The following is a 27,884-nucleotide window of genomic DNA, read 5'->3' as shown; positions in this document are numbered from 1 at the left end:
GTTCTACACAGTCATGCTGAACACAAGTCTAATGTAGAAGCTTATAGTTCATACTTGTATGCACTGAATGCCAAAAACATTCAGAGTAATTTTAGTGAGTGTACTCCTAGATTACTCTCTTTGTGATATGTTTGAGACATCTTTGTTATCTAGAGATTGTAATTTGGAGTGGACCATTTTACTATAATGTGTTACGATTGTCTAAATTTCTTTGAATTTAATGCTATTTGGTTTTCTTTTTATGTGTTGCTCACAATTTTTAAACATAGTTAAAAGATATACTGTTTCAGTTTTTAAACATTTAGAAGATACACTGTTCCATTTGAAGATACATCAAATCTATCTTCATTTTGTGATAGATAACATTTTGACTGGGTACATAACTGATTATGATTTTTTTTTTTTTACAGATTTTTTTGGTTTATGCTCTATGTTCTGCTTCATCGATTGTGTTATCTGGAAAAGTGATTCTGGAGTATTTACATGAAAAAGCCAAATAAAGTTTTATTTTTTTTTCTATCCTCTTCAGCTTCCTCATGTGTTTGTGAACTGTGTGGAATGCTTTACATCACGACTTCTTTTAGAAGAAATTCTCATCCAGTTGCAACGCTATTCTTCTGAAACAGAACCAACCTCTCCTGTGCCTTGTGATACATTCAATGACTTTGTACGTCTGTTTAAACAGGCTCTTGTGAGTCGAAAGCTTCAAGATCAAACATTGTACATTGTAAGTAATTTAATTTTGATGTCCAGTTTTGTTCCTGTTAAGAGGGAGTAAGTAATTGTTGTTGATAATTTGTATGAGAAATATGTGCCTTATAGAACAGTTTTCACAAAATTTCTGCGTAGACCTCATTCAGAATCTGTTGATAGTGGTTGGATTCTTTCAGTTGGTTTACAAGCTTTAGGAGAGGTTCTCTATTTTTCCTTATTTCAGAATTTTTTCTACACAAATAATGTTTAGCATACCTAACAACATAAATGATACCTCACATTTAAACTGGGGATGTAATAGTGTTACAAAGTCTTTAAACACAGAGAGCCTGCATTTGTTTTATTATTAGTAAGTCGTGCACATCTGTTTCCTTGTGAAAGCCGCTTCACAAACAGGAAAGCAAAGGTGGGGAATAGAGCAGAAGCAAATTACAGAGAATGCGAATGACAAGGCTTGGTTGGCTAGAATAGGTCAAATTAGAATTTATATTAAGGAACTAAAATGCATAGCTTCCTCTGTCAAAGTGCTTTTGAGATCTTACTCCTTCAACTACACTTGTGGCCCTCAGAGGCAAGAACTGTAGTTTTAAAGTTAGGATGGAAAAAAAGACTGCAATGAAAAAAAATTATGATATACTCAAATGGAATAAACAGGCAGACTGCAGGAAAAATAATCAGATTTTAGATTGCAGGAATGATTGAATCAGTGTAGTACTAGAAGTTAGGATTTGGTTTAGGTTTTCTTTTTTAACTGTGATAATCTTAAATACATAAAGGAGTATAACAGCATTTATCGTGCCAGGAGATGAATGTAGAAAGACATTTCGTACAAGAGGTCTGACGAAAGGATAATATGAAGGTCATAGTATTAGTGATGTGTAAATGAATGTGTACATTGTGGACCTGCAAAAGATGTGGACTGACACTTCTTGCATGGTAGGAAATTAGTTTTTTTTTAAAAGAGGTTAAATTGATTATTTAAGAAAACATGAAAGTGGTTCAAGATTGAGAGCTTAATGACCCTGGTAATCACTCTGCATGTTTATCACAGCTGTTGATGTGCCCATAATGCTTTGGGGGGTTTTTGCAGTCAGACAAGAAATCCATAATTATACTGATCATTCTTCATTCCGTTTCACAGGTTATAGTTAAATAAGTTTCATTTCCATTTAAAAATACTTAACCACTGAGTTAAATAACTTCATATTATGTTTAGTGGAAAGAGTACTATCTCATAGTTTCCTACAGGTCATGAAGTTAATAAATTTGACATAATTCTTAGAAATCAAATGAAGGAAAAAATGTACCACCAACACTTAAAACAGATAAGAAGTTATAAATAGACAATTTAATTTACCATCACAAAAGTGGTATTGGCATTATTCAGCGATTCCATAAGGACAAAATTTGTCTCTATAATAACTTGTAGTGAGTTTCACAAAATGCTTTTTATAGTAAAATTTTACTTTCAAATTAGTATTTGGATTAAAAAACTGTTCTACATCAGTAAAGAATTCTTCATGTATACTATATAAATTGGCATCTCTCAGAAAATTAGAAAGTTCTTGAACAATTGGTTATAAAAAACAAACCATTAAATAACTATAAAGGTTCAGTTGCATCATGAAATTAGTTGTTGCTTCAGAAGAATTAAGTATTAAATTAGTATTTCAGTTCCTTTCTGTATGAGAACAGACAGGAATGGGAGAAATCAATTCATGTTTATTAACCTATGTCATCTGGATTTATTGTAGGGTTTTAAACTGAGGGTGATGGAAAGACCAGCATGCTGGTAACATAAACTGGCAATGCCAACTTACTCTATTTCATTTCAGTTGTAAATAATGTACTATTTCAGCTCAATTAACTCAGAGTAAATTAAGATAAATGTTTACTTTCAAGCCAAGAATCCTTAATGTTTCTCTTAAACCAAGTATGAGTGCTGAATTCTTGTGATTACTTATGCAAAATGAATTTATTCATTTTAACTACCTGAAAAATTGTAGCAGATATAACTTGTAGTCATTCAGACATTTACAATATTTAGCACTTTACAGAGTAACAAGCTACTGTTTTTAATGTAAATGAGCAGCCAGTTCAAAATGTGTAGTTGCTTTAAAAAATTGAAGGGTAACAAGTCTGTATCGACATTAAAGAATAAGGCATAGACTCATAAGCCTTGGGGTGGACTGTTTCTATTGAACCATTTGACATGCTCCAAAAGCCAGGGTCACAGTATATTTTCTGCTGTAGAAACTGTAGTTTGTTTCCCATTTAACTAAAAAGTATGATCTACTTTAAGGTCAAGACCTTAAAGCTGTCTGTTTGATAGCTGCATGTTGCTGGGTCCAGTAAGCAGTATTTTTATTTGTAAGAATATGTAGCCTCTATTTGGTCAGTTGTGTAGTACAGTCTTCATTCCTGAAGTCATTTATTCTATGAGCCACACAGATGTCAATATGAAGTCAGATATATTGTACTGTAGTTTTAAATAAATTCCCAAGAAGTGTGAGATATTGTTGCAGAGATACTACTCCTTCAGGTTTGTGTGGTGGGATTTTTAAGTAATATATTCATAAGATGCTTGGTTGTCCACATAAAATTCTTTTCCTTGCTGTGGGCAACAGAAATGATAGATGTTAAGATTTTGGTGGAGAGAGGATATGTAATAGGATAGAAAAATATAATTTTCTAGGGACCTAGAGTTTTTCTTTCAACAGCAGTAATTCAAAAGAGGTAATGAATTTCAGAATTTAGATTTATACTGCGAGTAGTAAATAAACCACAGAAGATGTGTTTCTGTTATCTTTTTCATTCTTGTCAAAATTTTAAGGGTATTGAGAATACACATTTTTTTTTTGCCAGAGGATAACCATGCATGTTTTTGTACTTCTGTTTTTATTCTCCAGGTTCCAAAATGTTAATTTAGCTTAAAGTGTTTCCTATTTAAGCTATACATATGCAACATATCTGTTACTGCTACGTGAGGTTTGCATGCAGTAAGTCCTGTAAATTTCTAGGCTGCAAACTATGGCAAGAAAAGTTTCTCTCAAAATTCAATTCAGTGAATTCTGGATGATAGCTTATTTCTCCTAAAATATCAACTCTTGCTTGTTTCTGAAAAATAATTCCGTAGTGGGAAAAGATAACTCTGCTAGAGTAAGCGTGTAGTTACACTGCTACAGTACTACATGTAAGTTTGAAAAATAATAAGAATTTTGGGGAAAAATTGAGCTTTCAATGGTTGATAATGATATCATGACTTTGTCAGTGGTATTTCTGACTGGTATACTTAAGTATTAATTCTTACTGCCATAAGGCATGAGAATGTTGCTTGTCAGGGGATTGTATCTTTTTTTGGATCGGAGCTGCTCGGGCTTCCTGGAAGCACATTTCAAGCAATAATCTCTCCAATTCAGTTTCCAGCAGCTAAGAATTAATTTTAAGTCCGTGTGAGAGTGGAAGTTGATACTGTCTATATAATAATGTTTTGTTAAAAGGTACTGGATAGAGCAGAACAGCTGAGGGAAATGGAAGCAAACATCCTGCCAGCATTTCTTAGGCTTCAAGAGTTGGTAAGTATCTGGGAAAAAACATATGTGTCCTGCATATTGGAAGTAACTGAACATGTGGCATCTGTCCATCTAGGCTCACAGATAAAGATAAGTGATTCCTTAGAGAAGAAAAGTTGCAAAATTAACCCTTAGCCCCCCAGAACAGTCATCAAAATTAGAAACCAAACCAAAATTTAAACACTGTCAGGTTTTTATTACACTTTTTTTTTTTAATTGGGTTTAATGGTATATTATTTTACCTATCTGATGTGTTGTAGATTCATTTGAGGCTGGTGTCAAAGATGCATGCTATCTTTTCTACATTATTTTTTTATTTTTCAGAATGAGATTTTTCAGTAGACTACCAGCTGCTTTGGGTGGGGCTGCTCAGCAGCTGTGAATGTGTTTTGTGTTGGTAGAGAGTTTTTACACTTCTTCTGGAATTGCACGGCAGTGAGTTTCTGATTGGAGTAAACCACTGTGTGTCTCCCTTTCTCACTTCTGAAGCATCCAGGCTTTTTGCCTTGGAATAATGAAAAATGGTGCATTCTCTGAAAAGAAGCTGAAGACAAAATCAGAAGATGCTGTTACTTTGAAATGTCTGAACATCTAAATAACTGAAATTATACTTATCTCAAGACTTTTGTGCGGTGCCCTTAATCTTCTGGTGACACTGATTCTCTATTTACTGAATGATTCACAGCTGTGTTCTTAATCCTGGCAGCTGGTGCATTTTTCTGGCTCTTTTTGTCTGTTCTGGCCATGTTCTGGACTTTACTGCTCTTGAAGCAGAAACAACCTGTTCTGCAGAGAAAGGAGGAAATCTTGTGTCTGTGAGTGCTGTTCAGAGACCAAAAAACCATAGACTAAGACTTAAATGTAACAAAGAAACATCCTCAAATTCAAAACTAACCTCCAATTAAGTTTGTCAGCTTTCTTGAATGCTGATATTCCAGTTGCTTAAATTCTGGATTCTGGACTGAGGCTTTCTAAAACTCTTGTGCAGCTGATGTTGCAGAGCAATGTTGGAGGAGCAAATCTACTCCATTGCTTTCTTTCCTGCAGTGAAAGGAGACAAGAAATTGCATTAGTAGTGAGGGATTTCACGGGACTGGAGGATTACTGATAAAGAACAGGTCATTGGATGCTTGATTTCTGTGAGGACTGTGGTTGGAAGTACTGAAGTTTTCATATTGGAAAATCAGTCAGGAACTGAACTGAACATACCTTAGTACTTCTGTCAGGTGAAACACTAGATCTGGGAGAGGAGCACAATTGAAAGAAATCTACAGAAAGATGCTTTCTTGTTAAAAGGAAAAAAAATTCATAAAAACAGAGGAAGAAAGAACAGTAAAGAATATGGGTGGGTGCCACTTCGACAAGAAGTGGGAAGAGTAAGTAAAAGAAGATTCTCCCTCGGTTTCAGGGAAGGGAATAAATAGCATTTAAACTTTTCTTTCAGGTCATTCACAGCACTGTCATTTCAATCAGGTTCCTTCCTTTTGTTTTCTTGAGATTCTTCAATAGTTTTCTTGAAGAACCATATTTAAAAGCATCTTTCATTGTGCAGAATTTCTAGTATGCTTGCATAAACCTTGCAAAAAAGGAGAATGACACATCATCTTCACAGGCAGTTAGTTTCACATTAAATAGTTAATATTTTGAAGGGTGACTGAAATAGGGAATATTATTTTAATATGAAGCATTTTGTTAACTGTTGTCCAAAACATCAAACTCGAGGTAGGTAGTTGATCAATAAAAACTTGGTTACAAAGAGTATGTTATTATGAACAGCTGTTGTTGGTTACTAGTAAGACAGTTGGGAGAGTAAACAGGTAATACTACATTTGTTTTGGGATGTGTGTGTTTGTTTTTAAAGACCAGATTACCTATAAAATAACATAGAAGAGAGCTTGGTTTTAGAAGTGCTGAACTTCCTTTTGCTTCTTAACTTTTCCTGTTTGCTTTGAAAATCTGGGTTTAATTACCAAAGTAAAATGCTCCCTTAATTTTGGAAGTAAGGGGTGGAATATATTAGGTATTGTGTAGTACCAGAGCTATACCACCCCACGGAGCTTATATGTCAGTGAAATGGCAAAGGATGCAGAGAAATATCATATAATTATGAAAATTTGCAAATGTATGAGCTGCCTGATTAGGCCAGCTGAAGCATTATTACTATGCTAGTAATTTGTATTAAACTGTAAATTTGATGATTTTTGTGGAACAGAAAAGTCACAATAATAATTTTTCTCATTGATGCTCTAACATGCACTGTTATTTTGTTCTTTCTCTGCTTGTCTCTCTCTCTGTCATTTTTTTTCTCCTCCCTTTGTAGACTGACAGTAATGTGACAGTTGTCCTGCTCAGTGAAATAGTGTGGGAACTGTTCCGTCCAAACATGGGATGCTTTGATCCACTCACTTTGTATTTTCCTGATTACAGCATAGGTAAACTGATTCTTAAATTTGCTTCTCAGGGACTATATAGTATTTTGTCAAAGAATGTTCAAAAGTTTGTTCCATTTCTCAGTGGGCCTTCTGCAGGATTCAGGGTATGTAATAGCTACTGGAAGATAAAAGTCTATATTCACACAACCTCCAAAAGAATTGTCTATTTCCGCTGGCCAAAACATCTCAAAGTAACGTTTTGGTTCCATTTTATTTGCTGGTTCTTTAAAACAGTGTAGATTTTGGTGGGTTGTGTTGGGGTGTTTTTAAGTGATGATTATAGTTTGTTTTTGCACTTTTAAATGGGGTCACTTGGCTTTAAATAAGCAAAATTTATTTTTGTTTAAACAGGACATCTGCAGAAGATCTTGTCTCAGAATCATCCCCCAGAATATACTGCAGATTTCTATTCTGCATATATCAATATTCTGCTTGGTGTCTTCTACATGGTCTGTAGGGACCTGAAAGAACTTCGGCATCTGGTGAGATGAGCTTCTTGAGAGTTGCTGCTTTGGTTTGGGGTGTCTTGGGCCAAATGGGCTCTGAAAGTCTTGATTTATTGTTGAATATGGACAAAATTTAAATCAGAATTATAGAATGGGTTGGATTAGAAGGGGCCTTTAAAGTTTATCTGTTCCAGCCCCTCTGCCATTGACAGGGACACTGTACACTAGATCAGGTTGCTCAAAGCTCCATCCAACCTGGGCTAACACTTGCAGGGATAGGGCATTCAAGTTCCTTTTGGCAGCCTAGGTGAGCTCTTTCAGTGTCTCACCACCCTCATTGTAAAAAATGTCGACCTTATATCTAATGTAAATCTTCCCTCTAAGAATGTGTTAGCTCAAAATGCAGTTTCCCTAAAAATCCATAACAAAGGTTGCAGTTATTTTGGTGACTGTAATGGGCTTCCAGTGCTGTGTGGTTTTCTGGTAATGGATTGAAGGTATTTGGAAAAAGGAGTTTTAACCATATACCAATTGAATAATGTGATAGTAAGCAAACTTAAGAGAAGAAAAATGGCAGGCACTTGATGGTGGCCTTTGTGTTAGAAAAGCTTAATAACAGTAACAAGTAATTAGCTCATCAGATTATTATTTAAATAACTGTACTCCATACGATGAAATTTTACAAATGGCCAGTGAACAAATCAGTGCTAGAGAGATGATCTGAATGTTCTCCCTCCATTTCCCTTGGGAACATGTTGCTATGCTTCAGCTGAACTTATCCATAAACCATACAGGTTTTATATTTAAATGAGGTTGCTGGAGACACAAATAGAAACCAGGGTCACAGTTCTTGGCAGACATGTTCTTGAGTGGCTCTGCTTATGAGAATTTTGTTAGCTTTAGATGCTCTGTTTGTGTGCTTGTGAAATACCAATATTATGAAAATACATGCTTAATTGGGCCTTAAATTCTTTTTGTGATTGACAAGTCTATTCTCTAGAAGATAGTGACAGACACGTACAACTGACTGTACACTTCTGAACAACCCCTCACTGTCTAGTAGAGACTCTAAATGTGTATGCCATCATATGTGATTATTAATAATATATTCTGGAGTTTTATTAGATTTATATATGGAAGTTACTGGGAATTTCATTAGATTTATATATGGAAGTTAGTGCATTGAGTTTTGTGTACTAACACAGAGATTTATTAAAGTGTAGTAGGAGAAAAGGAGAATGAGAGCTGAGGATTGTTATTTTATGAAATTCAGTGTGATATTGATTTAAGCATTTTCTGGATTACAGTGTTGTCAAAAATCTCTCTTACCTTAGGCAAAAGGAGTTTGTTTGAATATGGAACGTGTTAGGAGGGTATTTTATGGTTGCTTGTTTTTTTCAAATAAATAATTTCTGCTTGTGTGTCCGTATGTGTGGCAGACACATGTTCTCCTACTGGAGGACATGCTAAGCTGCTCCTGGAATGGAACGTTTTTTCTAAAAATGGAGTAAAAAAAGTTTGAAAACATTTTTATTGCATTTATAATCTTAAATAATTATGGTAAAAAAAAAAAAAGGCAGCCCCTGAGTTCCGTAAACATATTTTGCCAGGCTCAAAACCAAGTAACCTGTGATAAATTACTTATGTTTGTATTTTATGGTACAGAAATGTTGCTGTGTTTTACAGTATATTGTTTCTAAGCAAGTGGCATAATTATTGACTGAAAAAGGATTTGTTGGTTTTGCGAAGGAATGATTTGCTCTGCTAGGTATATTCTGTAGCTGTATCAAATATATAGTACCCTTTTAATACATTGAATTATTTTTCTTTCTGTAGGCAGCGCTCAACTTTTCTAAGTACTGTGAACCAGTGGTCAGAGGGGAAGGTAAGCCTTTGTCTTTTATTTGAGTGGGTGTATGAGAGAGCAGGTGCTGTTCTGTGGGTTTTGTGGAGGACTTTGCTTTGATCCTCACTGTGTCGTAACACAGGGGTTTCTTGACTCACAACAGCATTGCTTATTCCAGTTGCACCCAGCCAGAAGTGTTTGCAGCAGAAGCAGTAGATGGTATTCAGTGGTGGTTTTTTTAGGAAAGAGAGGCTGAAATACCATGAAAACTTTCCTCCTCTCTGTAAATCCTTATCCTCACTCAACCACCAGGACTTCTGCAAAGTAATGGAGTAGGTGATTTCTCTGTCAAGGCTAAGAGGAAAAACTGGGAGGAGAAGTTGTGTCAAACTGACCCAGATTATCTTGAAAGAGCCACAGAGGAACAGCCTTGCATGGCAGCACGTGCTTGCTGGATGGGTGGTGATGGTGCACCATCCTAAAACAGAGTCGGCATGTTTGACTGTGTCATTCCTGTGACTGTTCAGGTGTCAAAGATGAGTTTTAGCGTTGTGTGAGTTAAGAGTTTAACAGCTTTGATTCTGGCTTGGTGCAGCAAATGAGCGCGACACCCGCAAACTCTGGAAAAATATTGAACCTCATCTGAAGAAGGCAATGCAGACCGTTTATCTCCGGGAAATATCCAGGTAATTTGGGGGACAAGGGCTTGTTTGCTTTGTTGAGGTTGCTGTTTTTAACAAGCTTCCTCTGTAAATATTTCTCAATTACGTTTCATGGCTAGTGGTTTGGTTTTTTTGCTAGATGTAATCTTTTTTCTTTAACATGCATTTCTTTTTTATCATCTCCTCTTAGAAGTAGCGTATCTTGGGAGGAAGTTTAAACAACGTGGCATTTGTAGCATATAATGGATTCAATAAGTAAGGCAGTGGCAACAGGTTGTGTTCTCCTTTTCACTGATGACCATACAGATAGATCCATTTTCTGTAACACATGAAAGTGCCAAGCATGGGAATCCATCACCACAATATACAGACACAGTTTATAAAACACTTGTAAGGTTGGCTCGGCAGACCCTCACTGTACCAAGGATGTATGCAAGCCACAAAATTCTTGAATCTTTACAGATTTGGAATATCTGTGTTTCTTAGCTGTGTGTGAAGGAGCTAGGTTTGTTTACTGTGCTTTCTTATTTTCTCTTCCAAGGGCAAAATTTTTCTTACATGGAGTTGCCGTTTTTGACAGCATTAAAAGCTAATGTCCTGCTAATGGGCTGTTTCTCTTGGTAGATTCCTTGTTTATTTTTGTAAGTTGACAGCTAGAAAAAAGAGATGGTGGTGTTCATTTTCAGTGCTAATAATTGGCTAGATTTGATTTTTTTCTCCATCTGTAAGTCGAGTGATTCTGATGTTACACCATGTAAAGAGAGATAATTTAGTATTGCTTGATTTCTTTATCTTGATAAAAGCATACTGATTTCTTTCCTTTGAATGTCATTGAGGCCATAGAGTATTCTGGTGACTGAACTTGACTGTGTAGTAGAAGTCTTTGCTAATGTTTTAGAAAAGTGATTGTGGCTTCAAAAAGAGAATTGATTTTACTTTGTACAAGCTTGACTTCACAGTCCAACGAGGCATTTTTCTGTTTGCCTCAAATATTTATTTATATTCAATATTGATCTTCATTACCCAGTCTACTCAGGATCTTCCTGACTTTTTACGCTGTGTAATTGCCTGCTCTAATTAGGGTGTAATAAAAGATTATGATACAAAATAGCTTATGAATTGTTTCCAAATAACTAATTTCCCTCTTTACAGTTTTCTTTGATTATAAATTTGAGCTTATCTGGGTTTTTATTAGAAATTTCAGCTTTCTGTATAATAGTTCTAGAATTTACCTCTGTGGACTAGTAAATGCTTGAGGAATTAAAATCACTCTATCAGTTTTTCTGGCCACAGAACTGTGATTAGTCTGGTTTTTTTCTTGAAGCTGTAATTTATAGCAATAGAACTTTGCTATCAGCTGCTGTGCTACCTGAAAATGAACTTTTTTTTTTTTTTTTCTGCCAGTAAAACAGATGTTGGATAAAACTTTACCTCACTGATAATTTGGTTGGTCATTCATTATAATTTGAGTGTTACCTGAGCTGTCATTACACTGTTTTTTTAAGTCTTATGGCTAATAAACCCTGTTCATAAGAAAGTTTAAAAAGCAAACCAAAACAACACTGGTGCTTTTAGAACTTTTTTTTTATCCCTTTGTGGTATACAAAATGATCCAAAATATGAAATTTTGAGCAATGTTATTGCCTAAGTGAAGTTTTAAAGTAAAATTTTTTCCTTTTGTTTAGTAAAACACTAAACTGCTTGCAGACATTTTTTCACTGACAGTGATCCATCTTGATGTCTTCAGAGTTTTTCAGTGAAGAATGAATATTGCTTTGGTTTTTACATAAACTTCAAAGTTACATTATGGAGTAATTATAGTATTGTTCTGACAAACATACGCAATTATTAAGCAGGTTAAAAAAATCAAAACTGTTGGTGTTTTTACTTCTTATCCAATTCTGCATTATTCTTGAGACTTGGAGTGTTATTGATATTTGCTCACTGGTGGTAGTTGGATGGAAGGAAGTTGGTATTTTATAATTAGCTTTTTTACTTTTGTACCTTATTGTAATGTTATTTTTTGCCTTTTTTTCTTTTCAAGTATGCATAGTCTGCACATTATTGAAACTTATGTGTGAGGTAATAAGACCTCATATTTTTAATTATTCTCTTACTAACTATACCCTAGCCAAGATCATGAAATTAAAATATACATATACCAAGCAGGTAGTTTTCTCTAAAAGACTAACAAATAGTATTTATTTATTTCCATTATCTGTCTTTTAGCTCACAGTGGGAGCGCTTACAGCATGATGATGGAGAGCCTGGGCAGTTGAAAGGTATCAAGTACAATAATTGTGTAGGGGCTTGTAATGTGAAATGTGGGCTTTTCAATTTGTCTTGGTTGTTTTTATCTGAGAATGTATGAGTGAAACTACATAGATGAGACCATCTGTCAGTGTTCAGTTACAGTTCAAGGTGATCATGTTTTTTGAGAAGGTGTTCTACAAAGCACTATTGCTATTTTTTTTCCCTTGCCATGTATTCTGGGAGTAATCTTCCCTAAGATCCTTTGTGGGTAGAAGTAGACTTTGTATGTAAGAATGGATGAGGAATGGGCTGACCCCTGATGGCCAAACCTCTGTGTGCCAGATGGAGGCACACGTGTGTCCAAGTGGGGAGAAGAGAATGTTATATCTGTTGTCTTGCACTGGATTAGCCCATTCCTAAACAAAGCACCTGCCCTGTGTCCTGATTTCTTGGCAAAGAGAAATGTTAGAATTGCAGGCATTCTCTCTGTTCTTTCCTTGGACGAGTGCAGCTTTAGGAATACTAAATTATTTTCCTGGTAATGGCATTTAGTCATGGTCTTTTGATCAGTTTGTAGCTGAACGGTTTTTATCATACTGTTTTTCGTTACATAATTTCTTCATTAGATAGTATGTAAAATAGCCACTTATTTTTTAAAACTATATAATGTTAATTGCAATCATCAAACTGTTTCCTGTATTTGCTTTATGGTCAGTGATTTTTTAACAGTGTTGCCCAAAGGAGTTTGAATCAAAGTGTTTTTATTAAACTCCCTCCTTCCATGTCTAAATGATCATGAAATACTTTTACAACTGACAGCCTCAAAAAAGGAGATTTTATTTAAAATACATTTTCTCAGTATATGTAGTGGGTAAAATTGTCATGTTATTAAACGGCATTTGATAATAACATGCTTAAAAAGCAATTATAATAAATGTTACTCTGGGTCTAGGTAAGTAGATAGTACAGTGTACTTCAGTATTGTCTGACCAGAAGAATGGAGTAAAAATAGATATTTCTGTATTAAACTAAATTGTCTATATGTAAGAGTTTATTTGGAGTGGCATTGTATAATTAACATGCAACACAAAAGAATCTCTTGTAAATTGTACAAAAACTGCTACTCTTTTATGCCTAGATAAGACAAAATTATTCCTAGCTGTCATCTAGGATGCTTCTTGTCACGCTGCAGGCTCTGAATCTTAACTTTTAAAGATGTTTTATTCCTTGATCTTTATTTGCTGTTATTTGTGGATTAAAACAAAAGGGTACAGGTGCTTTATAAAAAAAACAACCATTGAAGTAGAAACCTGTGACCAAAGAAGACACAAAGAGACCCTTTAATGGTCTCCACAGTTAGACAGCTGATGAATAAGGTGGTTTGATGATGCTATTCTTATGCATAAGCTGTTTAAAACAAGAGCAGGGGACTGTAAAGGTAAAAAATACAAACTAAAAGTAAAAAAGAGGGAAGGCAAATACTCACTAGATTGCAGTTCTTGTGTGTTTTAATGTGTGAAACTTTTATCTTAATGAAGTATACATGTAGCAAGCAAGGTTAACCGGATCGAGTTTAAAATTTTTAAAACCTTTTCTGTAGGAAATAAAACAGTGGCTAAAAATTGTGAGATGAACAGTTTCTCAGAACTGCAGCATTGCTGCATTCTTCACTGTGCCAGCCCTGTTCCTGGGTGAGCTGTTTGGCACAGTGTGGAGCAGTCTGAAGGCTGCGTCTTGAAGAAAAGCTTTGACATTGTATTTAAATACATCTCTTCATCTGCCCTGCTTGCTGGGGAAATTACCTTAAATGATAGTAGCCTAGAAGTATTTATATATTTTTAGGAAGGCTTATGAATCTCCAATGTTCAAATACAGTTTTCTGAGTCCAAAAAGGCTTCAGGTTGTTAGTTTTGTTTAGGTTTGTGCCCTTCCCTGAGTTTGTATCTGTGATAAAGGGGTTGAGAAAGTAGCCATACTCATTTAGTTACAGGAGTAGAGCAGGAGAGAAGGAAAAGAAGAAGAATGCAGACAAGTCTGATTTGAAGCTTGTGGGTGTTCATACTGGGTTTTGGTGACTCATAAACTGTTTGTTTATTTTATAGGACTTTCTGCACATACACATGTGGAACTTCCTTATTACTCCAAATTTCTTCTGATAGCTGCTTACCTTGCCTCCTACAATCCTGTTAGGACAGATAAGAGATTCTTTCTTAAGGTAATGAGATTTATTACTTAGTGCTGCTTACTGGATTCTCCTGCATACTGAATTTACTAGTTTAAAACTCTTCAGCTGTTCATTTTGAGCTGTTTCTGTGTGTCCTTCATTTGATTTGATCAGAAGCTTTTCTGTAGATCGCATATTGTAATTGGTAATGTTCACTTAGTGAGGGTAAGGGTCTAATAAACCTAACTTCCTCTTCGTGTCAAAATATGTGTAACGTGGTTTTGTAAGTTGATGCAGCTCTGTTTTGAAAATATTGTAGTGGAGTGTCTGTAATGGCCTGACATATAAGCCACGCTTAAATTTCTGAAGGAAGGTCTAACCCACAACTGCTTTAGCCTTTAATGAGATAAAATGACATAGTGCATTGCTAACTTATTTATACAGTTTTAAGCTTCTGGAACAGAAACATGGAAGCAGTTGCTTTTGCAGAAGATAGGGTGCCATTAGCTGGAATGTGTGGTGTTGATGCAGTGGTAATGCTTGTTTTAGGATTAATGTAATGCAATTAGGCTTTTATGCATTTTACCAGTTCTTACAGTATGTATTGATATGTGCATGTGTGTATGAGTGTATGAAGTTCATGTTGGATTAGTGTAAGCAGTTGAAGAAAATGATTGCAAGACAAATTTGTAAACATATTTTTCTTTGAAGAAAACAATAAAAAATCATAGATATATTTTGAGAAGTTACTGCAGTTGCTAGTGATGATATACTAGTATGGTTTTAGTTTAAATTTAGTTTAAATATTGGTTTTATGTTTCTGATATGATCTTACTGAAAGCTGTAGGTGTTTCACCCTTGTAGTAAGTGTAGTCAGAAAAGTTTTCTTTGTGGGCAAACTTTGTACTTTTCTCTTGGCTAAAGCAATTTCTTACTTAGAGATTTATTTGCTGAGAAAGTGTTTCTGTACAGATTTTTCCATATCAGTCTTGAAACTCAAAGAAGTAGGACATCTTACAAGAGTCAAGTCAGTAAAGCATGTTATCAAAATGTGCCACATCTTTCTTGTTTGTGTTCACTGAACAACCTTCTCCATTTAATTTTTTTCCTTTTTCCTTTTATAGTATCTCTGAGTTAATTTCCTCTCTTGTACATGAACCCAACTACACCTTTGTACAATAAACATGAGTTTCTAAGTTTTTTGAAGCAGGGACCTTGAAGGTATTTCGATCAGTGCTAGTAGGTATTTTCCTCAAGAATTGGTGAAGCAGAAGCTACCATGTTAGCTACATGTGTCATCTGGTAACAGTTAGCCCTTCAGCAGGTCTAAAGTTGAATTTCAGAAATAGCTGCCCCAACAAAATCAATGCGTTTGGGTAGAGTTTCAAGCTGAGTGTTTTTACGCGTCATGTGAACAGTGGAAATAGAGTATGGTTTTTACACGGTTTGCGATGAGATTCAGAGTAGATTACAGAAAAGTGTCTTCTGGAGTGATTTAGGTAAGGATTAGTAGACAGCAAAAGGGATGCAAACAAAAATGATGTTCATTGAGCTGATAATCTGCACTACTCTGTAGGGGCTAGGCTGTACCACAGCTAAAAATAAAGTCACGGTTTGTGGCAGCCTGGAATGCTAACAGCCAGCAAAGCAGGGAAGTGGTAATTGGCATCACTGCTATTGTGTGAAAATTTGAGCTTTGCAGAAGATGGAGAGAAAAATATGAAGCTGGTTTGGAAGGTAGTCTTTAAAACGAGAAAGAATAGCAGTAGATATATAAGAAGTCTTTAACAGAAAACAGCATTAAAAGCTAATTGAAAATTACCTCCGAATTTCATGTTTCTTTGTGCTTGCACAGAAATAGGGCACCTGCTCTCTTGCTTTAAAACACTTCTGATATAACTTAAATACACCATGTGGAGATCCCAGTGTAACCTTTAAAATGCATGAATGGAGTTTGTTGTGATCCATCCCAAGCCTCCTGTGTAACCTCAGGCTTGATCACTTTCCCTTCTGAAAGGTCACGCTTATATCATTGAAGTCTTCTTTTCAGAGGCATGATAAAAAGATTAATTTGCTGTCTCCAAGCATCTGTGATATTTATTAACTGACTGAACCACTTTTTTTTAATCTGACAAATCATGTAAGGGAAATTAAGCCCTGTCTAATATTAAGCTCCTCAGAAGTCAGTCAAGGGAAGCCACATTTACTGAGATCATTTTAACTGAGTATTGAGGACCACAAATACCAAGTACAAGATTTTAAATATTAAAATGACCAAATAATTCCGTTATTTGAGTAATTTTTTTCCCTGATTCATTGAGCATGTTTATAAGGTATACTTATTAATAAGGTATACTTGTCAGGGCTGTAGAAGTACTCATCAGGTGATATTTTGAGAAATAGCACTTACTTGTATTTGAAGAATATTATACATGTACCTCTCCACTAATTTTACATCACTTACACTTGTCACCTTTCATGTCTCTCCTGGTCTTTTTTATTTCTTTTTTTAACCCATTCATTTTTAACATCTTGTTTACTATATTTCTGTCCTTGTCTTTCCCTCACATTTTCAGTTGAGATCCAGGAGCACTTTATTTTCTTTGGATAGTCCTTCTTTTCTTAATACTGCTTTTAAGGTGCAGCTTTCTAAATGATGTTCCTCTCTTCGACACCCACCCCCCATCCTGCTCTCCTCCTTCCTTTTGTTATTTAGCTCATGCGCCTTGACCTATCTTTGTATTGTATTGATTAAATTCCTGGTTGTCATTCTGCCAACTTGTGTACCATCCAAATTCTAAAATGGGGTCAATAAAAGGTGAAAATTCAGATGGATTTTATGTGTGGATAAATTTTAAAAATAAAGTAGCCATCATTTAAACTTTTCTGGAAAGAGAAAGAAATGAAACATGTTTTTTTTTTTCATTAGATGATTAGGGATATGAGGAGAATAGTGGTATGAAGTAATATTAAAAACAAATTTTTGCTGTCTTTTCTTATCAGTCCCTTATTACATGAGCAAAATCCCTTACATTACCAAAAACTATTAGCATGCTGGTTTTTGGCTTTGTGCCACTTGGGACATGATGAAACAGGAAGTAAGGCAAGTGTAATTTTAGGGCTTGAGAGTAAGAACAGTTGGTGTTAACATCAGAGACAAATACTGGAGATGCAGTAAAGAAGTAGCCCTAGAGTAAAATACTGCCATTTGTAGCATATATATTCTTTGTTGACTGTTTTGATTCCATCTTTGCTCTTGTCGGTTGTTTGCAGCATCATGGGAAAATTAAAAAGACCAATTTTATGAAGAAACATGAGAAGGTATGTACTTTATCTTTCTAAGCTGAGCTTGGCAGCAGGTCTTTTCTTTCTGCTGTACTTGTAGTTTTGTATTTTGTGTCATTGACTATTGCAGAAACGGCAGAATTGCCTTAATAGCAATTATTGATGCATTTGTTTTTTGTGATACAAATTTCTGTGCCATACACACGTTCTGATTTTATTGGCACTGTAGCATAAAGTTGTCTCCTAAAGGCACGTTTTTGTGTGTAGCAAACTGTGTTTCATAAAGGTAGTTAAAGACATTATAGGTGGAGGAGCCAAATTTCAGAATTTGTCTGAAAAGAGGATTCTGTATTCTTTAAAGAATTACTGTAGAAAGAATTCTATATTGAGGGAAACAGAAACGTAGGGATAAAGTATTACACATGTAGTGTTATAAATAAAGACTCGTTTTCTTCAGTTGGTGTGGCAGTTTATATCAATATGCCTTCTAAAGACTTGATTTACAGATCAGATTCACCCAACTCCAGTGGGTGTCTGCTTCTAAAATAGTGTCTTTTTATAGCCAAGTGCAGGGCCAGTTGATGCAGCTGTTGGAGCGTAGGGTGAGATTTGGCTCCTATTAAAGTAGGTTCTACGTTCAGTCAGATGAATTGCACCACAAATTGTATGATTAGATTTCTACTGCCTATAATGGGAACTTAGGAAACTAGTTTGGCTGTACATACCTGCTTGGCAGGAAGCTAACATTAGGTGAAATACATCCTTCCTTGAAAGTTTAGGTACAGCAAGACCAAAAACCTGTTTTGTGACTCTTAACTCTGTTCAGTCCAGACACCAAGAGGTTTTTTTAATTAGTAAAAAATGAATCTTGTGAATGAGGTGAAGAAATTGACTTTATCATTCTGTTCATTGCTCTGTTGATGATAACAGCAGAATTTTGGGGGTTTCTTTGCATGGTTGCAGATAATTTAGTTTGGGTTAAGCTTTTACTCTTTAAAGAGCACTTGTGGTTCTCGTTCTTGTTGGTGAAATTTTGGAATGTGAATACATGGCTTGCAGTTGAGGGATGGTGCCAGGTGAGCAGTGGGAACATGAACCTGACACTCCAGATAAAAAGCACAAGCACAGGTAGTGACAACTGGGGAAAAATCTTTCTTGAACAATGAATGTACTACTGAGGTGGAAAGATGGTAGAGGATACACAGAATTAATTTGATGGCTATAAAACTTTTTGACCAGGTTTTCTGACTGTGGAAGGTATCTTTCTTTTTAAGAGAGATGTTGGGTCCATTGCATTTTTATGACTACTAGTCTGTGTAGCATTCTGCCTTATCTCCATGCAGAAGATTTGTATAATTCTTTATCATGTTATGTTTGAAGGAGTTTCTAAACCATTCTTACTATTCCAAGAATTTATTTCTGTTCAAGAAATAAAAAAAAAGTGCTTTTTCTAGCTTTTCTAGAGGAAAGCATTTCTCTTACATAATTGGAAAGCTCCAAACAGTATTCTGTCTCAACAGAGAGCTGATAATACTAAGAGCAATAAATTTCTGAAGTAACTGTATATACTAAACAGAGTTTCAGAGATTACTGCATGCTAATTGCATTTGCTAGCTGCTTGGAGTGCACCCATTTTAATTACTATGTTTGTTGACTTTTTCTGTTGATAATAACGATTATGCTTCACAGAACTGGCATGTTTAGAAGCAGAAGGACAGTTCATAACTTACACCAGGTCTGCGTTCTGACTGAGAGTGCTATACTAAGGTTTTGACTACATATTTTCATGATTTTTTACACTGCTTGCTTTGTTAGCCAAGAGGTAGCTTTGGGGACACCTCCTGGATTGGAAAAGTTAAAACATGTATTGGAAATACCTTTTGGTTTTGCTGAATAAGTGAGTGGTTGTGTTTTACTGATGATTAACATCACAGAGGTGCTGGTGGTGCATCTGAGAAGTTCTTTGCCAGAAGCATTTTGAAACAAACTTTCTCTTTAAAATCCTCTTTAATCTTAGTTGCTCTGCTGGTAAGAATAAATCAATGTGCTGTACAAAAAAGGCAACTAGATGTCAAAGTAGAGAGAATTAAATTCAAACTTAAAAGGAAACAAGTATTTCCCTTGTAAGAACTTTTGTAAGTGTTGATCCTAAATCTGTGTTGTCCTAACTATACTGCCTGAGTTGTAATACTACCCAAATCTGCCTTACAAACTGTATTTCTTTTTTGTAAAATTAGTTATTTAAAAAATGCTCAACATTAAAAAATCAGGAACTCTTATTTATTTTAATTCAAGTGAATGCAATGTTAATACATACAGTAATCTGTTATGCCTAAAGTGTCCTTCGGTATCAGTTGAGGTCTGAGGTATGTAGGGTGCAAAAGAGCTCTGTAAATGCAAGATTGAGTAAATACGCTGTGTTCTGATAAAACTGTCTGTAGCTGGCCAGTAGCTCATTATACAGCACCTCTTAACAGCAAAGCAGCTGACCTTGGGCTCAGCCATCTGAACTGTTTCTTTTAGCCAAATGTGTGGGAGGCAGATGCACTCTGAGTCGCACTCAGTGCTCTTTGGGTTGCATCTGGAATATTCTGTCCAGTTTAGCCCCCCTTCTTTAGAAGAAATCTTCACATTTCCTTCCAACCCAAACCAATCTCTGGTTCTGTGAATGCCATAAAACATAGTCTTCTCCTCTTTAATCCTTAAATTGGGCAAGGTTATTTAATTGGACAAGTAAATGCATAAATCTAGTGTCAGGAAATTTGGCATTAGATCCTCTGTTATAGCTCAAAAATGATACTATTTATTGTGCAGTGTGAACATTTGCCATATTAAATAGATATTTTTGTGTATATCTTTATCTTGATCGATAAGCACGTATTCATTGTTTTCCATAATGTGCAAGTAGGCTGTATGAAAGATTACTGTGAATTATAGTGCCATCTCAGAGACTGAAAAGACATGAGAAGAACATCTTGTGGTACTCTGGGAAAGATCTATTGGACTGAAAAGTCTTTTTTCTGTTGCAGACCAGCAATCACCTGCTTGGGCCAAAGCCATTTCCCCTGGACAGATTGTTAGCAATATTATATAGTATTGTGGACAAGAGAGTTGCTCCAACTGCAAATATATTTTCCCAGGTGAGTGTGTACTTACTCTCTTTACTTTTTAGTGTCTGGAATTCACAAAAAGGTTTTACGTGTCTTTTGTAAGTAATCATTCTAATTAAAAAGAATGAGAAAACAACAGTAATTCAAATTAAAGGCTCAGAGTAGTAATATTTATCTGTTTTACTAGCTGTGAATTCAGTACTTTTATCTGTGTAATGGTCTGAAATCTGCTAATAGCTAATTTTTCCTGATCCTGGACTGTGATCTGTGCTGATTAGTTCCTTGGTTTCTCATTGAAGTCTGTAAGCCTATTTGCATTTCAAGTTAAGTGCATAAATGTTCACTGTCCAGTGGCCAATATTAACCACCTAATTAGTCATGTGTAGTGCATGTTACAAAAATGCAGTAGTGAAGGAGGAGCAGAGACAAAAAGGTATTTATAGGTGAAAGATGTTTGCTGTGGTAGATGTATCTCATGTTTTTCATTTGGACAAAATGTCAGTCTTGCAGAGAAGAGTGACTATCCCATTTCACTAGATGGCAGCATAACTGTAGAGTTGAGTGGAATTAAGGAAATGTAGTTTTCTCTAGAGCTCTGGGTTTATCAGAAGTATATTGACCTATTCTGTATAAGTAGTTTTGTGCTACATTTATGATTGTTACTTATGATTCTTAGGCATTTCATTTCCACCTTAGAAATTCTCAATTTCTTCCTGCTTTCCAGTTGTATGTAGCTTTTACTTACTGAAATATCTTCTACCTTTCATTGTGAGGTATCAGATTTGACCAAGGAGTATTTGAATTTGTTGTCTGCATTTATCTAGAGTTCTAGAAGCATATTTGTGTGTAGGATACTAGCTTTGTATTCTCTTATTCTAGACCAGCAAAACTATCTTGATATATATTAGATGTGAATGCATTATATATAACAGAGTTTTACAGTGTATTTTCAAAATTATTATGTCTGCATATTTAAAATACATTCCAAGTAGGAGAACAAATGTCTTTATTCCAGTGCACAGTAAAGTAGTACTGAAGACGTAGTTTGTAAGTAGAGTATAGCTCCCCCTTAGACTACATTACAGAATGAAAAAATTCATGGAAATGCTTTTTTCTAATTCAATGTGCACTAGATGGCAGTGTTATCAAAGAATAGCTGTAATTCTTTATTTTTCTGATATCTGTGATTAAGCTATAAAGATATAAAAAGATTGTATTTAACCTTAACTGATTTAGAGCAAAGAAGTTGAAATTAAATATGTTTATACAAAAATAAAATTTCATGAATTCTTTTAAAATATATTTGTAATTATAAAGCAATTTCTCCATTAAATTTTAATTAAAAACGTTGAAATGTGTGATGTTGAGTAATATAAAATCCAGATTTTAAAATAGGTTTTGAAAGTAGTTTAAGCTAGGCATAATATTTAATTGCATTCTTTTCTTGAATAGTTTTAAACAATTTATATTCCACTGATTTTGCCACTAGTTGTTCTGTAAATATATTTTTCAAACAAAGTAAATATTTAGGAGCTGCGTTATCCTTAGCAGTATTGATAAATTATACTGTTAGATAACACAAGCTTTTATGTTCTCGTTTGTGTGTACGCCATGGAAATCATTCTAGAATTGTACAGAAATTTAAAATGTTTCAAGTCAAATATTTGGCTTCTTAACTGATTCAAGATTAATTTTATGTGCTCCTTAATTTGTAAACTGAAAGGCTGTACATGAACCAAATACACATTAATTCTTCCCATGTACTGTCAGAAAATAGCATGCCTTGGCTTTAAAGTTACTCAACAATCATAGTCAAGATTGAAGAAGGACTAGCAGCTGCTTTAAGATCTGTCATTTGCTGAGTTTGTGATATTTCTTATTGCTTCTTCTTTCACTGCATAATTTCTATTCACATGAAAATTTTGGTTATTAGTTATTCAAAAGTGGAACTTTTATGCTAATAAGCAGCAAAATTTCATTTTTCCTTGTAATGCTAGGGTTTATTGAAAATGTTGCATTTTTGCTAAATAGAATTTCAACTTAAATTTTGAATTTTAATCTAGCTGTAGCCCTTTAATGTTATTAATCCTTAAAATGGCCTTATGCTTTCTCTTCAAGCAGAAAATTAATCATGTTTCTGTTAGACGCATGATCTTTGCAACTAACTCAAGACTGAGTTTTTTTTCTGGTCTAACCTCTTATTTTAATTGGGTTACATGAGCAAGAGTTGATCTCATTCATTTCTGGTTTTCCTCACTAACAGGGGAGTAGCACCGGGGGGGGGGGAAATAAAATGCAAATATCCACTTCTGCAAATGAAAATTGTTTCTGTTGCTTCTTAAAAGTTGAAATGGCTCTTGGTTTTGTGCTCTTTTTAAACAAACTTTTCACACATCTGGTGAGGATTGTTTGAGAGGCAGTTAATGTAAGGTCTGGGGTTTTTAATTATAGCCTGCTGATCTCATACATATATGAATGTCTACATTCACCTGGGAAGTTTTTAGTGCTCATTTTTCTCCAGAATATTCACTGGGGTTTTTTTTAATAGCTCTAATTTGTCATGATTCTGTTTTTTTAACACATTGTGTATTAGTGTAACGTGTCACTGAATTTATTTGTTTGAATTTATTTGCTTGGTTTTTAAACCAAGAGATAACAGAGATTAGAGCATTGTTGATTTCTGCAACCATTTCAGAGGATGAGACCTTTAAATATTTTTCTTCAGGTGCATTTTTGTGTAATAATTTAACAAATTGCTGTCACAACTGGACAGAACTCACACAGTTGATGGTCTGGTTGGATATATGATTGGGTTGAGCATGTGGCTGAAGTATTTTAAAAGATAAAATATGGTGAAAAGATGCAAATGTGATTTCACACAGTGCTAAAACCAGTATAACTATGGGGTATGCAGTCTGCATCCTACAACAACAGATAAGTCACAGAGTTTCCGTATTTTGGTACAGCAGTTGATGCTTTTTCAGGCATAGGGAATAACCAGGAGTATTATTTGTGTGCCTACATGGACCCACTGTTCAGAAAGGGAAATGTGCTTTGTGACCAAGTGCAATTACTGCAGAATGGAGGGATACAGAAACTTTACAATGCCTCCTGCAAGTGCATTCTGCAAAGGTTCTGAGAGTCCAATCAATTCTGGTTTGTAGAACAGTAGTATTTAATTTTGGGCTTCCCACAGAAAATACAAAGAGAGAAAAATGTGCCGTAGCATAGGACGCGAGTGAATTTATACACAAAGCATTGGGCAAGAATTATCAGCACAGATTTAATTTAAATGAGCTCATTTTACATTGAAAGGTACAAGGGCTAGTAATTTTATATCACAACCACTAAGCAAGTAGATGTTGTTGTTATGGTTTATAAGCCAAAATTAACCAGTACTTTTTCCTCTACCAGAATAGTAATTGCTTCTTCAAAGAAATTAATTTCTCCTGACAATTTTTCATTTCCTAGACATTTTATCTTGCTTCTGCTTTCTTGTGAGATCTGCTTTTCATAAAGTGGATTGATTAGATCTACTTGTAGTTTTGAGCTATGATCTTAGATAAGGTAAACTGAAATGAAAACCTTTGCCTTGCATACTTTTGCATATTTTATTCCTGTTAATACATCCCTGAATGTTTGGAAAGACATCTCTGCAGAGAGGTTTGATAGGTATGAAAGTATGCTGATAGCTGAAAACTACCGAATAGGTAACTAACTTAACTTCCGTTTGTATTTTTACTCTAATGCACTAAAGTTAGGTCATCCCAGGTTTGGGTTTGATGTTATTATATTTGGCAGGTATTTTCAGATAGGTGTGTAGTTAGAATTCACTTCTGACTATAGTGCATTTGGAAGCAGAGATTTCTACAAAGGCTGTTTATCTCTGTGAGTATATGGAGACACATAAGTTGTCTTCCACATCATAGTCTGTATTTCATTTATTAGACATTTCCTATCTCTTTGATACTGGTTTTAAGAAAATTGTCTGAATTTTCCTAAGATCACCATAAATTCATAAAACCAGTGTAGTTATCAGGGAGCCCCTGGTGGTCTAGAGGGTAAAGGCGCTGCGCTGTCACTGTAGAGACCCGGGTTCGATTCCCGGTCGGGGCCACTCCCCGGGCAGATGGACCTCGTTAGCCCGTAAGGCAATCCATCTACGTCCTGAGGACCTCGCTGCCACCGTCCAAGCGTGCTTGGCCCCGGCAGATGAACCTCAGGATTAAAGGGTGGGCTCAGTTCCGCGCACACTGTGTCTCACCTAAAAAATCCAATGCGCAGGCTGGAAGGTGGAAAGACCTTCCCCGGTTCTTCGTTCACGAAGACTGGCCATTACATTACATGTAGTTATCAGTGTGTGAGAATTTGGTATGAAGATTAACAAACCTAATTTTTTTTCAACCTGGCATAAAGATAAATAGCATTGCATAGAATAGCATAAAATTGCACATTGTTTTCCATAGAGCAAGAGCTTTTTATCTGAAGTTAGAATAAGTTTGCAGATATGATATGTAGAGTAGTGTGTTAAGTGCCAATGTGATATGAGTCTATTAGAAATACACAAACCCACTGATGTACATAACATAATTCCAGCTGGAGGGAGCCAGAGGAACATAATTTCCTTTAATTAAGGGGAGGGGGGAAAGGTGCCCTTTCTTGGAGTGTAAAAATCTGAGAGGTTTGTTTTCTTTTTGTCTTGCTTTCATGTCTGCCTTACATGAATAGAATAAGGAATAGCTGGTATTCTATACGTAAATTGGAACAGTATGTGGTGATTTACCTGCAAGATTTCTTTGTCCCTGTTGTGTTAGGAGCATGCTTTATATCTTGCTTTTTGAGATGATAATTTGATATTTAACTGCCCCTTTTTTGTGAATTGCCAACTATGGTAAAACTCCGATTGCAATATTGGAAAGATGTCTGATTTTGTTATCTACTTCTTTGATTTGTATTATGTCTTGTATTGTGTTGTAGCCTTTCTGGACACCAGATACCTACATACTGATCATAGTTCTAACTCTGTTAGTGCATTATGTTAGATTCCCTTGATGTAGCAATTTGATAAAGAGGAATTTGATTTCGGTTCTTTGATTCTATAATTCTGTAATTCTGTGGTTTGTTCCTATGAATGCTGTCAACATTTTTTTCCTAATGGAAAACATTCTAACTGCTTCTACAAGCTCAAATTCTAATAATGTTTGAAAATACTAAGTTTTTCATTTCACATTTGACAACTCTTGACAGAGTAGGAGTAATTCTGTTTTGTTGGATCAGCTGTACTGTGTTCCAGATTTCCTTGCTGCCGTGGGGGCTGCTCATAGGAGCATTTTGCATCTTGCTTGACTAGAGCCATTAACACTATTATTAACATTCTATTAACACTAATAGAATACTCTCCATTTTAAAAGTGAGCAGGTAGGTGAATTTCCACAGAAAAAGATGTGTTTTAAAATGTATGTTGTGCTACCCTGTTCCTTAAGAGGCCTTATGATGAAGCAGAACACAGGTGAGTGGGGGCTATTTTTATTTTACAGTATGTGAGAAATACTCTTGTACTGGTTATATGTCCACAAGCAGATTAAATTTTTTGTTGTTAATTATTTTGAAGATGAGCAAAATGCTGGAAAAATGAAAGTTCCTGCTGATTCTGTTTTTCCTTCTCTGAAACCCCTTTTCTTTGCTTCCCATCTACTGTGAAAGTTCCTAAGTGTTGCACTTGTCCTTTTCCTGGATAAATGGATAGAATCAGTGCTAAAATTTTACCTGAAATATTTGAGAAGTTCATAGCAAACAGTAGCTACTTAAGTGTGGGGAGGCCACTGTTTGGTGGAATATATTTCTATCCTGTTCTCAGTTAAACTTAGCATTCAGAACTTCATGACTAAAGTTTATATTGCAGTGAAATTTCTTGTTTTCTGGTTAAATGTTTAAAAAAAAAAAAGGAGTTTTTTATCTCGCAGATATTATTATTGCAAGCTGATTCAAGACATAATTACAGTGTATTATGCATCTGATTTTGGAGAGTGTCTTTGTTTTATACACCCATTAGGTGGTACTGCTGCTCAGTACCTCAAAATTAGGTATAGATTTGAATAGTTGTGTACACAAACGTTGATCTATTTGAATTATTATTTTATATGTTGTTGAAAGGTGGATTTATTAAGTAGTGAATATTCAGAAGTGAGACGATTGTAAAAGTTATATGTCTCTTGGATTTGATTATGCATGCAGATTTTTCTTAAATTTTGTTTCTAGGATATAAATAAATATATTCTCATGAATTTCCCTATTTTTACAACTTCCTGAGTTCTAGACTGAAATTACAAGAGATGATGTCATCAACCTTTCCTTCTGTCCTATGGATTTAATCTGCAAGTTGCTGTTTGCATTTTACTGTCCTCTTGCTTCAGAGGAAAGTACCTAAAATTGCACAGCCTAATCCATTGTGGCCACGGGAGTTATCATTTCCAGAATGATCCTGCTGTAATTCCATGTGGGGGAAGCATTTACTTTTACGAAAAAAAAAAAATCAAACTATATGGAAAAGGTCTTAAAAGCTTCTTTTTAAATTGTTTTTTTTTTTCTTCATGAGGACTATAAAGATTTATGGTGTGCCTCTCTAACTAGTTAGTCAGAAGATCTTCATAGCTTCTCAGTGACAGGAGCGATCAAACATAAACTGCAAACTTTGGGCTTAAATCATTTGTGTTACTGGTCTAAATAAACTTCCCTTCCTCTTTCAGTGCGAGTGATACATAGACACCTCTTGCCAGCACAGAGTATCTGTTAGTCTTCTACAGTGTCCCATAATGTCTTACACAGCATTCACATATAATTTGTATATCCCCTGCATGCTTATTGTCCAGGTGGGCTTAGAGTACAGCCTTTTGATCCCGTGACTTCATGGTTGCCCATACAGGATATTTTAAAATTGTTAGAACAGCTTTTTTAGCTCTTGGCAATTTCTAGCTGCATTTTTTAAACTATATTATTACTGTTGTATTTGATCCTAATTGTTTTTGATCCTGTATGCTTTTATAGGTGTGTTATGCATCCCACACGATTTTTTTCAATCTGCCTATTGATTAGAAAGCACAGTAATATATTGATCAGTACTCTGTTGGTTTTCAGTAGTTTGGGAAGATGGTGATAAGAGGTAATAAATAACTCTTATTTTCTCATTTTCTGTTATTGGTTACTGGACTAATCTGGCAGAAATTCATGAGCTGAAATGGGAACTTAATGTGATGCACAGCATGGTGACATAGTTAGCACTTTAGCACTGACTATGGCAGCTTGAGAGAGCCTGCTGTTAAGCAAAAGGAAAGGAGAAAACATTACTTTTAACCAAATAGATGACTATTTTTTTTTAGGTCTCAGCATGGCTGTGAATAAAA

General features: G+C 35.2%; 1 protein-coding gene across 2 annotated transcripts in view; it reads left to right on the top strand.

Annotated features, from left to right (window-relative positions):
• Positions 1–27,884, top strand: part of ORC5 (origin recognition complex subunit 5) — a 68,181-nt gene that overhangs the window by 11,300 nt on the left and 28,997 nt on the right. Inside the window, exons 5-15 of one of the 2 annotated variants that reach the window (XM_027888184.1) lie at positions 530–727; positions 4,215–4,289; positions 6,607–6,718; positions 7,070–7,200; positions 9,001–9,049; positions 9,606–9,696; positions 11,902–11,954; positions 14,028–14,140; positions 17,363–17,410; positions 20,404–20,514; positions 22,748–23,131. In XM_027888184.1, coding sequence (XP_027743985.1) covers positions 530–727; positions 4,215–4,289; positions 6,607–6,718; positions 7,070–7,200; positions 9,001–9,049; positions 9,606–9,696; positions 11,902–11,954; positions 14,028–14,140; positions 17,363–17,410; positions 20,404–20,514; positions 22,748–22,897 — 1,131 coding nt within the window. In that variant the 3' untranslated portion in view covers positions 22,898–23,131. Of the gene's footprint in view, positions 1–529; positions 728–4,214; positions 4,290–6,606; positions 6,719–7,069; positions 7,201–9,000; positions 9,050–9,605; positions 9,697–11,901; positions 11,955–14,027; positions 14,141–17,362; positions 17,411–20,403; positions 20,515–22,747; positions 23,132–27,884 lie in introns of those variants that run through there. The other variant, XM_027888183.1, reaches the window with a different exon arrangement.

The sequence above is a fragment of the Empidonax traillii genome, unplaced genomic scaffold (genome assembly GCF_003031625.1).
Source record: "Empidonax traillii isolate 1590-97213 ecotype Southwest subspecies unplaced genomic scaffold, ASM303162v1 scaffold234:size820800, whole genome shotgun sequence".
In the NCBI taxonomy this organism is placed as follows: domain Eukaryota; kingdom Metazoa; phylum Chordata; class Aves; order Passeriformes; family Tyrannidae; genus Empidonax; species Empidonax traillii.
Note: the sequence above shows the minus strand (reverse complement) of the source record. Positions and strands in the feature narration are given on the sequence as shown.